Source organism: Littorina saxatilis, linkage group LG9 (assembly GCF_037325665.1).
Source record: "Littorina saxatilis isolate snail1 linkage group LG9, US_GU_Lsax_2.0, whole genome shotgun sequence".
In the NCBI taxonomy this organism is placed as follows: Eukaryota; Metazoa; Mollusca; class Gastropoda; order Littorinimorpha; family Littorinidae; genus Littorina; species Littorina saxatilis.
Window position 1 is genome coordinate 22,378,639 of NC_090253.1, and position 13,303 is coordinate 22,391,941.

The following is a 13,303-nucleotide window of genomic DNA, read 5'->3' on the forward strand; positions in this document are numbered from 1 at the left end:
TGTTGTTACCGTTGCTGCGTTACAAAATTATTATGCTCATAACCTTTCAAAGGGGACAGCAAACTGCTTTTACAGCGAACCAATAATCATTAATACGCCACAAAACAAAATTCCTCGCTGCATGGAACAATCATTCTGCTACGGCATTACAGTAGTGTGCATGCGTGCATTCGTACGTTCGTGCTTGTGTCCGTGCGTGCTTGCGTATGAGCGCGTGCGTGCGCGCATTTTCTGAAGCTACCCACGCTTTTGCACAATCGCAGACAGCAACAATTTTTAACCCATCATGTTGCCCCGGGCAGACTTCTGTGGCAGAGTTTCTGATGAGACTTCAGCTTCTGTCAGCCCTCTTATGATCCTCCGTGGAATAAAAGACGACAGCCCAAAGCATAGTTTTCTGTGTTTCTTGTTGGTGGTAGATCCCTTGAACCCAGCAATCTATTATTTCTTTGACATTAAAATGACAACTGCCTGAGGCATCATCTTTTTTCCTGCCAGAACTTTTCATTTTTCTTCTGAATTTTGTGTGTGTGGTTATTCCATGGATGTGATGCTTGAAAAAGAACCGCAAGGCAGTTAACCGCAAAATGTCTGACCACTTTGTTATTCTTACATTCTCGGGGGAAATAAAATGACAAACATGCACGAACTCGTACTTCTGTTGTTGTTTGGGTTGCACCAATCTGTAGACAGTTAGAAAGTTAGCGTCCTTGAGAAACGAAAAGACCGGAGGTGCTTCGTGTAGGAGTGATGCCAAAGCACCTGCTTGCAACAATAACGCAACTGACAGAACACAAATCAATACTTGAAGCACAAAAAGTGAAGCTTGCATTCACTGGCATTATGTAATTTGAATCTTGAATGGAGAACGAAGTAAAAGGCCAAAAATTACAAAACATTTTAAAGTGTCAAATTACAGAAAAAGCTTCGACAACATGCAAAAACTTGCTAACAAATGTTTCGACCACATTTTTGTATTAAAAAAACATGACTCAAACCCGCAACTGAAAATCGACAGATACGTTTGCAGTACCGGAACATTGCAAAATTATCGAATAATGTAAAATCGGATTTCTTTCAAACGCTGCAAAAAGGTAATAACGTGAGTGAAACAGTATAAGATGCTGATTAAATATTATCAACATAAACAACAACAAAAGTAAATAATGTACGGTAATTAATTACTCTAAGAGATGTCAAAAACGCATTAGTCCTACGATTTCAGTGCGATCTTATTACTACAAGAGGCTAGGCTAAAGAGAGAAAACGCGTACACCTTGAAGGGAGATGGATACCCAGACATACTGTAAAAGAGTTTATCAGTAGCACAGTCTCTGACTGCGAATGTTTATAATGGTTGTGGAAAATGTTTCATTTAGTAATAGTCTTCAATGGTATCTCCTGTAAATGAATAGTTTTATTTGATTTTTGTGGAAAGATCGTCAGGTTATTGAATGAATGTTCACCCCCATCATATGGGGCAATGGCCTATATGATGAAACAATCCAATCCAAACCAATCCGATCAACAGGATGGTTACACAGTAAGATTTCAAGGTTTACACAAAATAATTGAAATTTCAACTTTCACTCTCGCTATTATTCTATACGCTCTCAGCATACAAAAAACCCACCTTGAGCGCCATTTTGCCGAATTTGGTGAACATTCGCTCCATGCAGCTGCCTACAGCAGCTTACATATTTACTGGCAATATCCCAAAACTCAATTTAAACCTTAAATTTGAACAAAGCCACAGACCTGCTCGCACCCCTATCCAAACCCAAACTGTAAACGGCAGGCAGATCGGTTAGAATGATAAAAGGTGATATTTACACACATGGGAATTTCATTCGATTGATTCTCTATTCATAAAACCTGCTGCGATCGCGCGAGGACAAGCGGTGCTTCGGAAACATAGTTGTTCTGTTTGCCTTGCGTCTCTGAAGGGTTCTTCAAAAGGTTCGGCGAGGTGTCAGACAGAAAGTAGCTGTTGTGGTATGAGTTGAGAGGAGAGATGCGCCCTTTTGGTGAAATATTCTCGATCATATTCAGCAAACAACAATTTCATTGCTCACTGATGAGATGCGCTAAGAGATAAATGCATATTTTCACGGTAAACGTAACATTTGAACCATGCCAACACCCACACAATCTTTCTCTTTTTCTTGCGGCACGTATTCAAACAAGCCACACATTAATGATAATGCATACAAGTGCTTACTAACGGTATACTAATCCACTTCTTTCTTCTTTTTTTTATTTAGCTGAAAAATCTTTGATTCGAGACGGCCACTGCACGGCCCATGGAGAAAACATAACCTCCCTTTGAGGCACATACAGTACACTCGTGAAAAGGAACGAGAGACAAAAGACGATCACGAACAGGAGTACATTTCGGAGGGACGAGGCTGAAGAAATGAAGGGGTGGGGGGGGGGGGGGGGGGAGGGGGAGATCTGGTACAGAGATCGAGCAGCGGTCATCGACGCACAAAGCTATAAATCGCGACGCCCTCATTCAACGCGTCCAGGTCGATACATCTGAATACCGCAAACGCCTGCAAGAACCATAAACGTCTCAAAATATCCCCGCAAGGGGCTCCAAAACCGTACAGCACACCTCTCCTCGCTCTCCAACGACCGCTCGTAACTCGGAGACTCTCAGCAACATTGAGTCTTACCACGAAGCAGATATCGGTATTCCCGTCACTTAATCACATCTTCAACTTCGGGAGTATGTGAGTCAAGTTGAGCTTACGCAGCAGCCCCCTTGCTTTGAACAAGCTGCGTTTATTCAGTAATTTACAATACCAAGAATGAATGGTATCATCAAAACGAGCACAACGCTTACAGGCGGTCCTTCATTCAGCCCGAAGTCGACATCATTACGTGCGCATCTTTGTGACACAATTTTGTTAATGTAGCAACGAATGGGGATTCACTTGGGTAGCACATCAGACATCTAGGCAAATTCGCATCAGAAGAAGGAAGAAACGTCTGTGTTGTGTTTTTGTCACTGTTTGTTGTTGTTGTTATTATGCAAAGTCGACGAAGGGAAGTGGGGGTTGTGTGTGACTGTGAGGAAGACAAAGTTTCAGAGGGACACAAAAGAGCTATTCGCCAGGTCAACAAATACGCCTGTCACGCACAAAGCTCATTCAGAATTATGGAAATGAGAAGCCGAGGAGCAGGGGAACTGACCTTTACCGCATCTCTTTGCTTTGGCAGCATTGTGTTTTTTTAACGGTGCCTTCAAATAAGTGAAATATATCCACAAAAGGTTTCAATTTTATTAAAAAAAACCACTGACTGTTGTTTGTCGTTTTCTTTCACGCATAATCTTTGAACTTTTGACCACAAATGCAGTTTATTGCTTCTTTCGTTAATCAGGCTTTTAAACCGGCGAAAGCTGACTCTTCTTTTCTTGGTATTTAAGGCAAAGCATCATTTATTTCTGTCTCTGTCTCTCCCTATCGAACAGAAATGCGACTAAGAAAAAACATAAATGCAATATCCTGTGGCGTTTGAGAGAAAAACTGCTTGAGCACAAGATACGTCAAATTGTCCATCATGGCTGCCACTATAATGGTGCTCGGAAAGAAAGATGTCTGGCTCCCGAAGAAGAAGTGATAAGAAGTTAAGAACGTAATGGCCAAATGAGGAGAATTATTAATGGATGGTCGCTGTAAGATCAACCAAAATGACAGCTCTGGAGTCTTTGGCAATGGAAACTGGTGGCGAAAAAAGGATGGAAAGGGGGGATGCATAGATCTCCATTTCAATATATCGCAAACAGACGAACAGACATATACACAGAAACACACACACACACACACAAACACACAAAACACACAGAAACACACACAGAAACACACACACACACACACACATCCAACACCCCCCCCCCCCCAACACCCCCCCCCCTCCCAACACGCACCAAGAATGTAACAATAACCGAACAGCCCCAAAAGCACTTGTAGCACACAAAAATCCAGCCCTTGATCACTCAATACACACTGACTGATCCCTCCATCATACGCGTGGCCTGACAGGAACGAACCTGATTATACTGCACGTCCAGCACACCACACCACCCTTTGGGCGGGGGCGGGGACGTAGCTCAGTTGGTAGCGCGCTGGCTTTGTAGCCAGTTGGTCGCTATCAGCGTGGGTTCGATCCCCACGTTCGGCGAGAGATTTATTTCTCGGAGTCAACTTTGTGCAGACTCTCTTCGGTGTCCGAACACCCCCATGTGCACACATGCGCACGAAAAAGATCCCACGTTCACAGCGAAAGTCTCAGGGCTTGGAAAACACGAAGACACGCAGGCATCATCTCTAGTCTCTGATTATCATGATCGTATTTCGATACTTTGACGAGACAAACCCAATGCTGGTGTGTCTTCTTCTTCTTCTTCGGCGTTCCAGCGCTGGTGTGTCGAAGAAGACAGCCACAGCGGGCTTGTTCGAATCAAAGTATCACACCATATCTTCAGCGTATTACCAATACCTGTCCCAATATAGACCAGTTGGTCTGAGAGGACGTTAAACCCTAATAATCAGACCCTTTGGGCGTTGACCTTAGACGACACGCAACGAACCTCAAGCCATCCATCTTCACGTCTTCCTCAGCCCTGCGGCTTAGCTTGACCCCTCTGATCGCCCTCGGGCCAGTTGCCCCAGTTTTCAGTCACCATGCTTCTATTGTAGCAAAGAAGATGACTATCTATGTATGGGTTCCGAGTAAAGCGAGAGAAGGTTGTTGGTTGGATCGTTGTTTGTAGGATAATCTACGTCTATACAACCTTAAAAAATCTCTTCATTTTCATCACAGGAAGAGATGCTCTCTTCAGCAACAACTACATCAAAGTTGCTTGGAACTCGATCTGCAAAATAAACACTTTGTGCCGGTAATTTCTTTTCTGAGATTCAAGAGAAATTCTATTGATCAAATGCTGCCCTAATGCTACAAAAACGCCTGTGCGGACATTAAACAACACATACCGTACTGTACCACCATGGACTTTCACAGCAGTCAACGTAGATCTCCGAATAAATAACGAGTAAAAGGATGAATCATACAATTTTATGACTCAGGCGATTCCGGCGCAGTATTCTCGCGAGAATAGTTTACTGCCAATTACGCTCCCTCTAGAGCGAACAGAGAAATTTGCTTGTAGATCGCTGATTCATGCTGAATCTCTCTCTGTCTCTGTCTCTCTCTGTCTCTCTGTCTGTCTGTCTGTCTGTCTGTCTGTCTGTCTGTCTGTCTGTCTGTCTGTCTGTCTCTCTCTCTCTCTCTCTCTCTCTCTCTCGCGCGCGCGCGCACGCGCGCGCGGAACTTCATTCCTTCATTCAGATCATCAATTCTTTCTGACAAACAAGAGGACGATTCCCTTCAGTGAATGTTTCTCTCATTGGGGGTCGTGTGTCCTCATTTTATGCTGGCAGAAAAACAAAACAAAAAAAACAAAACATGCGCTTCCTAAAACATGCGTTCATGCACGACTAAATTTACAACAACACTCTATTGATTTTACTCGCGTATGCGGCTTTCAAAAGTCAATGTCACGCTCAACATGTTTTGCAGAAGAAGAGCTACTGTGGTAAATGTGGGAAATGCACACATGTGCCCTTCTCTGTTGTGTCTTCGCTTTCTTTATTCACTTCTTTTCGTCTTCATTATGGTGTATTGTTGGGTTTTAACGCTTGTTTGTGTCTTCGCTCTCTTTATTCCGTTCTTTTTGTTTTCACTGGGAAGAATCGTGGGGTTTTCAACGCTAGTTTGTTTGCCCTTCTCTGTCGTTTCTTTTCTTTCTTCATTCCTTGTCTTCATTATAATACATTGTGATCAAGTTTTTTTCAGCGACACGCTGGCGTCAATGCGTTTTACACAGGGTTTCGGATTGCTTTACGGCACATTCATCCACAATACATCACAATGAAGACAAAAAGAAGTGAATAAAGAAAGCGAAGACACAACAGAGAAGGGCAAACAATCCAGCGTAAGAAACAACACAATTAAGATTTTGTTTTGTTTAAGTGAATAAACAGAGCGAAGACAATACAGGGAAGGGTAAACAAACAAGACAAGCCAAAAAGAAAGGAATGAAAACAGGGAAGACACAACAGAGAAAGGCAAACAAACAACTACAAGCGTTGAAAAAAAACCAAAAAACCCATCCCAGTGAAGATAAAAAGAAAGGAATAAAGAGGGCGAGGACACGACAGTGATTGACAAACCAACAAGCGCAACAGCAAAAACGAAAAGAGAAAAATTTATGTAAGGCCAAAAAAAAATAGGTCTGTTTACGGTAACATAGGCCAAAAAATAGGGTCGGTAGGTCGGGATTTTTTTTTTCTCCAAAAAACCATATTTTTACGTTATTTTGCCAAAAAAACAAGATTTTTTTTTTCCCCAAATGCCAAAAAAAAGTCTTGGGTCGCGCGAAAAAACTAGGGTCGGTCGGGTTACCGTAAACAGACCTTTTTTTTTTTTTGGCCTAAGAGAACGGAATACAGTTGAGTCGTTAAAAGGATCGTGAAAACAAACACACACAAAAGCTGTTTCACACTGGCTGCTAAAACCTATACAACAAAGCCTTATCCAGGAGTGAGTCCACTTTTTATTCGCGTGTTGCAGGAAGGACCGTAGGCTTACTTTCACATTTACAGAGCATCATGTGTTGGCATTAACACGTATGGAAATTGTGAGGGTCAATTTTCCGGCGTGACCAGTTGGTTGTCCCTATATCCCGTCTTCTTGTTAGTCAAAGCCTATTATCTGTATATATTTCAAGACATGATTTCTGACTAAATTGTTAGGGATACACAAAAGCTCTTGTAAACCGGAGTAGTACAAATTTAAAATACACACGCCAACATGTCACAAACAAAGAAACAAACAAACAAAACATGTGCACCATCACGTTATCCATCACAGGATGGGATGGAAACATTTAAGACAAAACAACTCCTTTATCAAAACAGACAGATGGTTTAGTGCGACATTTTTTTTAACGTTTTCTTATTTTCCTCCTCTCATTTTTAGTCAAGTTTTGACTAAATATTTTAACATCGAGGGGGAATCGAAACGAGGGTCGTGGTGTATGTGCGTGTGTGCGTGTGTGCGTGTGTGCGTGTGTGTGTGTGTCTGTGTGTGTGTGTAGAGCGATTCAGACTAAACTACTGGACCGATCTTTATGAAATTTGACATGAGAGTTCCTGGGTATGAAATCCCCGAACGTTTTTTTCATTTTTTTCATAAATGTCTTTGATGACGTCATATCCGGCTTTTCGTGAAAGTTGAGGCGGCACTGTCACGCCCTCATTTTTCAACCAAATTGGTTGAAATTTTGGTCAAGTAATCTTCGACGAAGCCCGGACTTCAGTATTGCATTTCAGCTTGGTGGCTTAAAAATTAATTAATGACTTTGGTCATTAAAAATCTGAAAATTGTAAAAAAAAAAAAAAAAATTTATAAAACGATCCAAATTTACGTTTATCTTATTCTCCATCATTTTTTGATTCCAAAAACATATAAATATGTTATATTCGGATTAAAAACAAGCTCTGAAAATTAAATATATAAAAATTATTATCAAAATTAAATTGTTCAAATCAATTTAAAAACACTTTCATCTTATTCCTTGTCGGTTCCTGATTCCAAAAACATATAGATATGATATGTTTGGATTAAAAACACGCTCAGAAAGTTAAAACAAAGAGAGGTACAGAAAAGCGTGCTATCCTTCTTAGCGCAACTACTACCCCGCTCTTCTTGTCAATTTCACTGCCTTTGCCATGAGCGCTGGACTGACGATGCTACGAGTATACGGTCTTGCTGAAAAATGGCATTGCGTTCAGTTTCATTCTGTGAGTTCGACAGCTACTTGACTAAATATTGTATTTTCGCTTTACGCGACTTGTTCTTTCATTTCATAAATAAAATTTTTCCTCGCAATCTTTCTCGTTTTTGGCTCACGTAAGTGTAGCCTATGCGATGGTAAACTTTGTCTGTCTGTGCGTGCGTGCGTATGTATGTATGTGTGTATGTCTGTGGTAGAAACTTTAACATTTTTGGCTAAACACCGAAATACTCATTTCACGTGGTTAATTTTCAAGCACCATCTTCAAATTATTGAAGCAATGATCAACATTGTGTCGGCATGTGTGTAGTTAAAGCGTGTATCCAAAGAAAACGGGTGGTGGGGGGTTTTGAAGGGGTACAAGCAGTTGACTGATTTGTGTCGTGTTTGGCATGTAGACGGCAGGTCAGGTGTCAAGATCAGGTCAGGGGTCGCGCGAAGGATTGTGGTCCAGTTCTCACCTCGCCGATTCGCCGGGGAAGACGATTTCATGTTGTTCGGTTTCTAAGCTCCAGAAAAGTAAATAAAGAAGATACCAAAGGGAGATTTCCTACAATTTGATCTGCACAGCGTGTTTCCAATGTCCACGCGAGGAAGAGCTGTCGAAAGCGCGGCACGGTCAGTGTCGATCTTGCAGCCGTATCCCGGTAAGTTCAGAGACAGATCTAGTGTCTCCCACTCTGATAACGTGTCACCTACTGTTTTGTTTTAATTTCTTTTTATTTCAGCAGACACGGATGTCAAACACAGTGCTAGGCAGTCACCTCTAGTGAAATGAGTTGATCTAAAGTGCCTGTAATGTTTGGATGTCTTTGCTCGTGGTTCGATTTATGTGAATTTCAAGACTTGCAGTAGAGTCTCAAGTTAAGTTTACTCTGCCCGAAAAAAACTGTCCACCATTTACTTGAACATGCAGATATAAGGAAACGGAATGAATCTGTTCTCAAAGTCAAAATGATCACGATTTTTTCCTCAGATTCAAAACATGCACTGTCATGGTTTTGTCTGTACAATTTAGTAAGTCTTAAGTACTTTGCAACAACTTCCTTGAACGTGAAAGACAGTTTTTGAATGCTAGATCTGTATCGCGTTTCATTCCAGACTCGATCCTCTCTTTGATTGTAGATCTACTGTTTGCTGTTTACGCACTATCATATGATTCGCTATGTAACGTTTGGTAAGCTTACCTTGCCACAGCTTTCTTGTCTTTGTTGGCATTTCTGGCTGTGTTGACCGTCAGAATTATTTTAAGAACCAGGCTGCTGCAGTCGACATGTTTCGCATATTGTAGGGTTACCATGCTGCATAGGTAAAGTGGCTTGTATAACCTGACTATTCTGTTTCAAAACACTGTTTATATTTGTGTAGGTTGTAGTCATCATAACTAATCGCATTTTGCCATTTGTTTCAGAAAGGAGGTTAACCTACAACAAGATCGACGCTATGTCAGATATATGCCTCAGCCACATGAAGACTTCCGAATTTAGATCTACTCGGCATGGTGACAAGTCTTGATGAAAAGTATAGGACTGAGGACAGCAGTGGAAAAAGTGCCCACATGGCAGGTACCTAACCTATTACCCTAGTCATTTTATCTGTTTGCCTTCTTTTGAAAATTATACATGGAGTTGATATGATGCGTTAGTTTTAACTGTGTGTGTGTGTGTGTGCGTGTGTGTGTGTGTGTGTGTGTGTGTGTGTGTGTGTGTGTGTGTGTGTGTGTGTTACGGAGTGAGTGAGTTTGTGTTATGTTACTGTTTGTTGATTTCTTACGGGAGCCTTGAAGGCTTCGCCTCTTGTTACATTTAGTCAAGTTTTGACTAAATGTTTTAACACAGAGGGGGAATCGAGACGAGGGTCATGGTGTATGTGTGTGTGTGTGTGTGTGTGTGTGTGTGTGTGTGTGTGTTTGTGTGTGTGTGTGTGTGTGTGTGTGTCTGTCTGTCTGTGTGTGTGTGTAGAGCGATTCAGACTAAACTACTGGACCGATCTTTATGAAATTTGACATGAGAGTTTCTGGGTATGAAATCCCCGGACTTGTTTTTCTTTTTTGCGATAAATGTCTTTGATGACGTCATATCCGGCTTTTTGTAAAAGTTGAGGCGGCACTGTCACACCCTCATTTTTCAATCAAATTGATTGAAATTTTGGCCAAGCAATCTTCGACGAAGGCCGGACTTCGGTATTGCATTTCAGTTTGGTGGCTTAAAAATTAATTAATGACTTTGGTCATTAAAAATCTGAAAATTGTAAAAAAATAATTTTTTTATAAAACGATCCAAATTTACGTTCATCTTATTCTTCATCATTTTCTGATTCCAAAAACATATAAATATGTTATATTTGGATTAAAAACAAGCTCTGAAAATTAAAAATATAAAAATTATGATCAAAAATAAATTTCCGAAATCGTTTTAAAAACTATTTCATCTTATTCCTTGTCGGTTCCTGATTCCAAAAACATATAGATATGATATGTTTGGATGAAAAACACGCTCAGAAAGTTAAAACGAAGAGAGGTACAGTAAAGCGTTCTATGAAGCACAGCGCAACCGCTACCGCGCCAAACAGGCTCGTCACTTTCACTGCCTTTTGCACTAGCGGCGGACTACGTTCAGTTTCATTCTGTGAGTTCCACAGCTTGACTAAATGTAGTAATTTCGCCTTACGCGACTTGTTCTCTCTCCTCTCTAACATTGTCCATGAACGCTCTACTTTATTCTGCCAGGTAATTACATCCTTTTACAAATGCTTGCTAGCTATACAGACAGACACACATCACACCTGCAATCATCCGTTCCGGTAGACCACTCACCTGTAAGCGCTGTCATCCATGAAGATACGGCGGTTGATCTTTCTCCGGTCTGTCAGGTGGGCGTGTAAGGTTTCCAGGTTAGGTGCCCAGGTGTGTAAATTACCCGTCCCGAACAAAGCTAGCCCGCCTCCTCCTGTTTCATGTGAGAATGATTGAAATAACCATGAATATCGTGGAAATAGGCTTGCGTCAGAAGAGAGAGGTAGCCATATCTACTATATATACATCATGACATGTGCAAAAGCCACGTCAGCTTAAGACGTGCAAGGATTCAAACAAACAAAAGTACACGCACACACGCACGCACGCACGGAAAACACACACACACACACACACACACACACACACACACACGGATTCAAACAAAGAAAAACACACGCACGCACGCACGCACGCACGCACGCACGCACGCACGCACGCACGCACGCACGCACACACACACACAGACAGACAGACACACACACACACACACACAGTGACACACATACATTATACATGTGCATCCATGCATGCAAGCCAGGTGCACACACGAATACACATTGACGTATCATGAAATGCCAATAATGATGTACTATTTGCAAACCTACGCAGGCTATTACAAAAATTCACAACGGTGGCAAATCTATCCAGCTCTCTGCCTCACCCCTTCCTTTCCTCGCCTTTCCACCCATTCGGCGCGCAACAAAAGAGTTATACCGTAACAAGAGATTGTTCCAACATTTGCAAAGTATTACTCTTTTCCAAAATAGCCCTTCACGTGTCTCTGTTGGAATACTATTCTCGGTGTCTCGTCAGAAATAGCACCACATGCCTCAAGCGATAACCCCTACATAGCGTATATATAACGATGATGGGCACTGTTTTGAAGTAGCAAAACATTTCTGCTGCCCAAATGTATCAAATTATTCCTTCATGTGTTCTCTTTCTTTCTTTCATTAATGTTCGCCCTCTCCTCACTTACTTCGTCTCTCTTATTTGATTACTTAGTTTGTTTGCGATAAAATGAACAGTCCATTGTTCGACATACACTAAATATTATTCCTTTCTAAAATATGCTTCCCTAAATCATACATTGTGTCTTTTTAGAACTACAGTTAGCAGTTTTTCATTTGAAATAGCACTACATGACTCAGGCAATGACCCCCGCTCACTTGGAATCATGACACATACGGACGTTCAGGTATTTTGAGAAAACAGTACCAACAACCTTTGCCCGCACCTTACCAAGGAACGCTTAAATCTCATCTTTGCGGTATGCCAAACCACCACCAACATGACAACAGTCAAAGGTACCCGTGCCAAGCAAGACATCGCTACAACTTGCCATCTATACATAAGTTAGTAGCCTTTTACAGTAATGTAATCTGTACATACTTGATACAGTAACCTTACTCGAGCCCTAATTCCAGTATGTTAATGGACAGGTGTGAATATGTTTGCAAGATCCAGCAGAGGTTGAAAACACCTCAAACATACCCTTACTGACATGAAATGTCTTGCTTGGTGCATCAAACTTCAAAGACTAAGAGCAGCCATCAATTTCTTGAAATGTAGTGCCTAATGTATACATTCACTACAAACAGACCCGCTGGAAAAACCGAAGTGTAGCAGAGTTAAGATATAAAAAAAAATCATTTTTTCTCTTAAACACTAGGATAAACAAAGTATATGAAAAATAAATTCAACAATAAGATAAAGCACTCACCTAAAGCTGTGTGTCCTTTGGTATATTTGAGAATCTCACTGTGAGTCTTTGGCAGTTCCGCTTCCGGCGGAAGCTCGTATCTGGTAAACGACATGAAACTGTACCACTTGCACTTTGACCTCCTGGTGAACCCTGAGGTCATCAACTCCTTCCCGAAGTGAGTCCACAGGTCGTTGCCGGACATGGAATAGGCCTGTTCCAAGGTCAGTTTAGATCTGAACACGTGACACACCGGTCTCACACCATCGTGGGATTCTAGCTGGAAAGTGACCCTGCCGAAGCCATGCTCCTTCATCTTTTCGGCGGTGAAAGACTGTATCAACTGCGCACCCAGAGCGATCCTCTGCACCGCGCTCTCGGGCGAACAGTCGGTGGACTCCGGGCCTTGGAAATGCCCATCATCGTCCGCACAGACGATGTAGACGGGCCGCACGAAGTGTGTGAAGTGGCGTCTGGAGTACACCATGCGGACCTGCAGGAGGTCGTTCTCGTGCCGCACGTTGACGATGTTCTCGCCGGGCTCCAGCTGCACGAGGAACTTGAAGCACCCCTCCACCACGGGCCACTGCAGGACGTTGTCCGGGTCGCTGCTGAGCCACACGTGGAGGTGGCTGTCCCCGTGTAAGAAGTCCACGTCTCCGATGACCAGCGGCAGCGAGTAGGTGAAGGTCTCCCCGTCCGCCACATTGTACAGGTTGACTTTCATCCCTGAGCTGAGTGCAGTGTGTATAAGTTCTTCTGCCCTCTCCGCTCCTTCTTCTTTTTCTTGGTCGTCTTCTTTCCACGTCTGGCAGGAGACTCCGTCGTAGCCCTGGCTTCCTCCTCTTCCTCGCCCATCATCACCTGCTGTTAGACAGGAAGAAATAGAAATGAGTTCGGTGATGTGACGTTTAGCACGTCAAAGCAATAGGACTGTGAC

At 42.3% G+C, this 13,303-nt stretch overlaps 1 protein-coding gene across 1 annotated transcript in view; it reads right to left on the reverse strand.

The window, feature by feature from the left end:
* LOC138975610 (uncharacterized) overlaps positions 1–13,303 on the reverse strand; it is a 62,186-nt gene that overhangs the window by 36,359 nt on the left and 12,524 nt on the right. The window contains exons 2-3 of the mRNA XM_070348332.1: positions 12,385–13,230; positions 10,680–10,812 (exon numbers count right to left, since the gene is read on the reverse strand). Of these exons, the coding sequence (XP_070204433.1) occupies positions 10,680–10,812; positions 12,385–13,090 (839 nt within the window). The 5' untranslated portion in view covers positions 13,091–13,230. The remainder of the gene's footprint in view (positions 1–10,679; positions 10,813–12,384; positions 13,231–13,303) is intronic.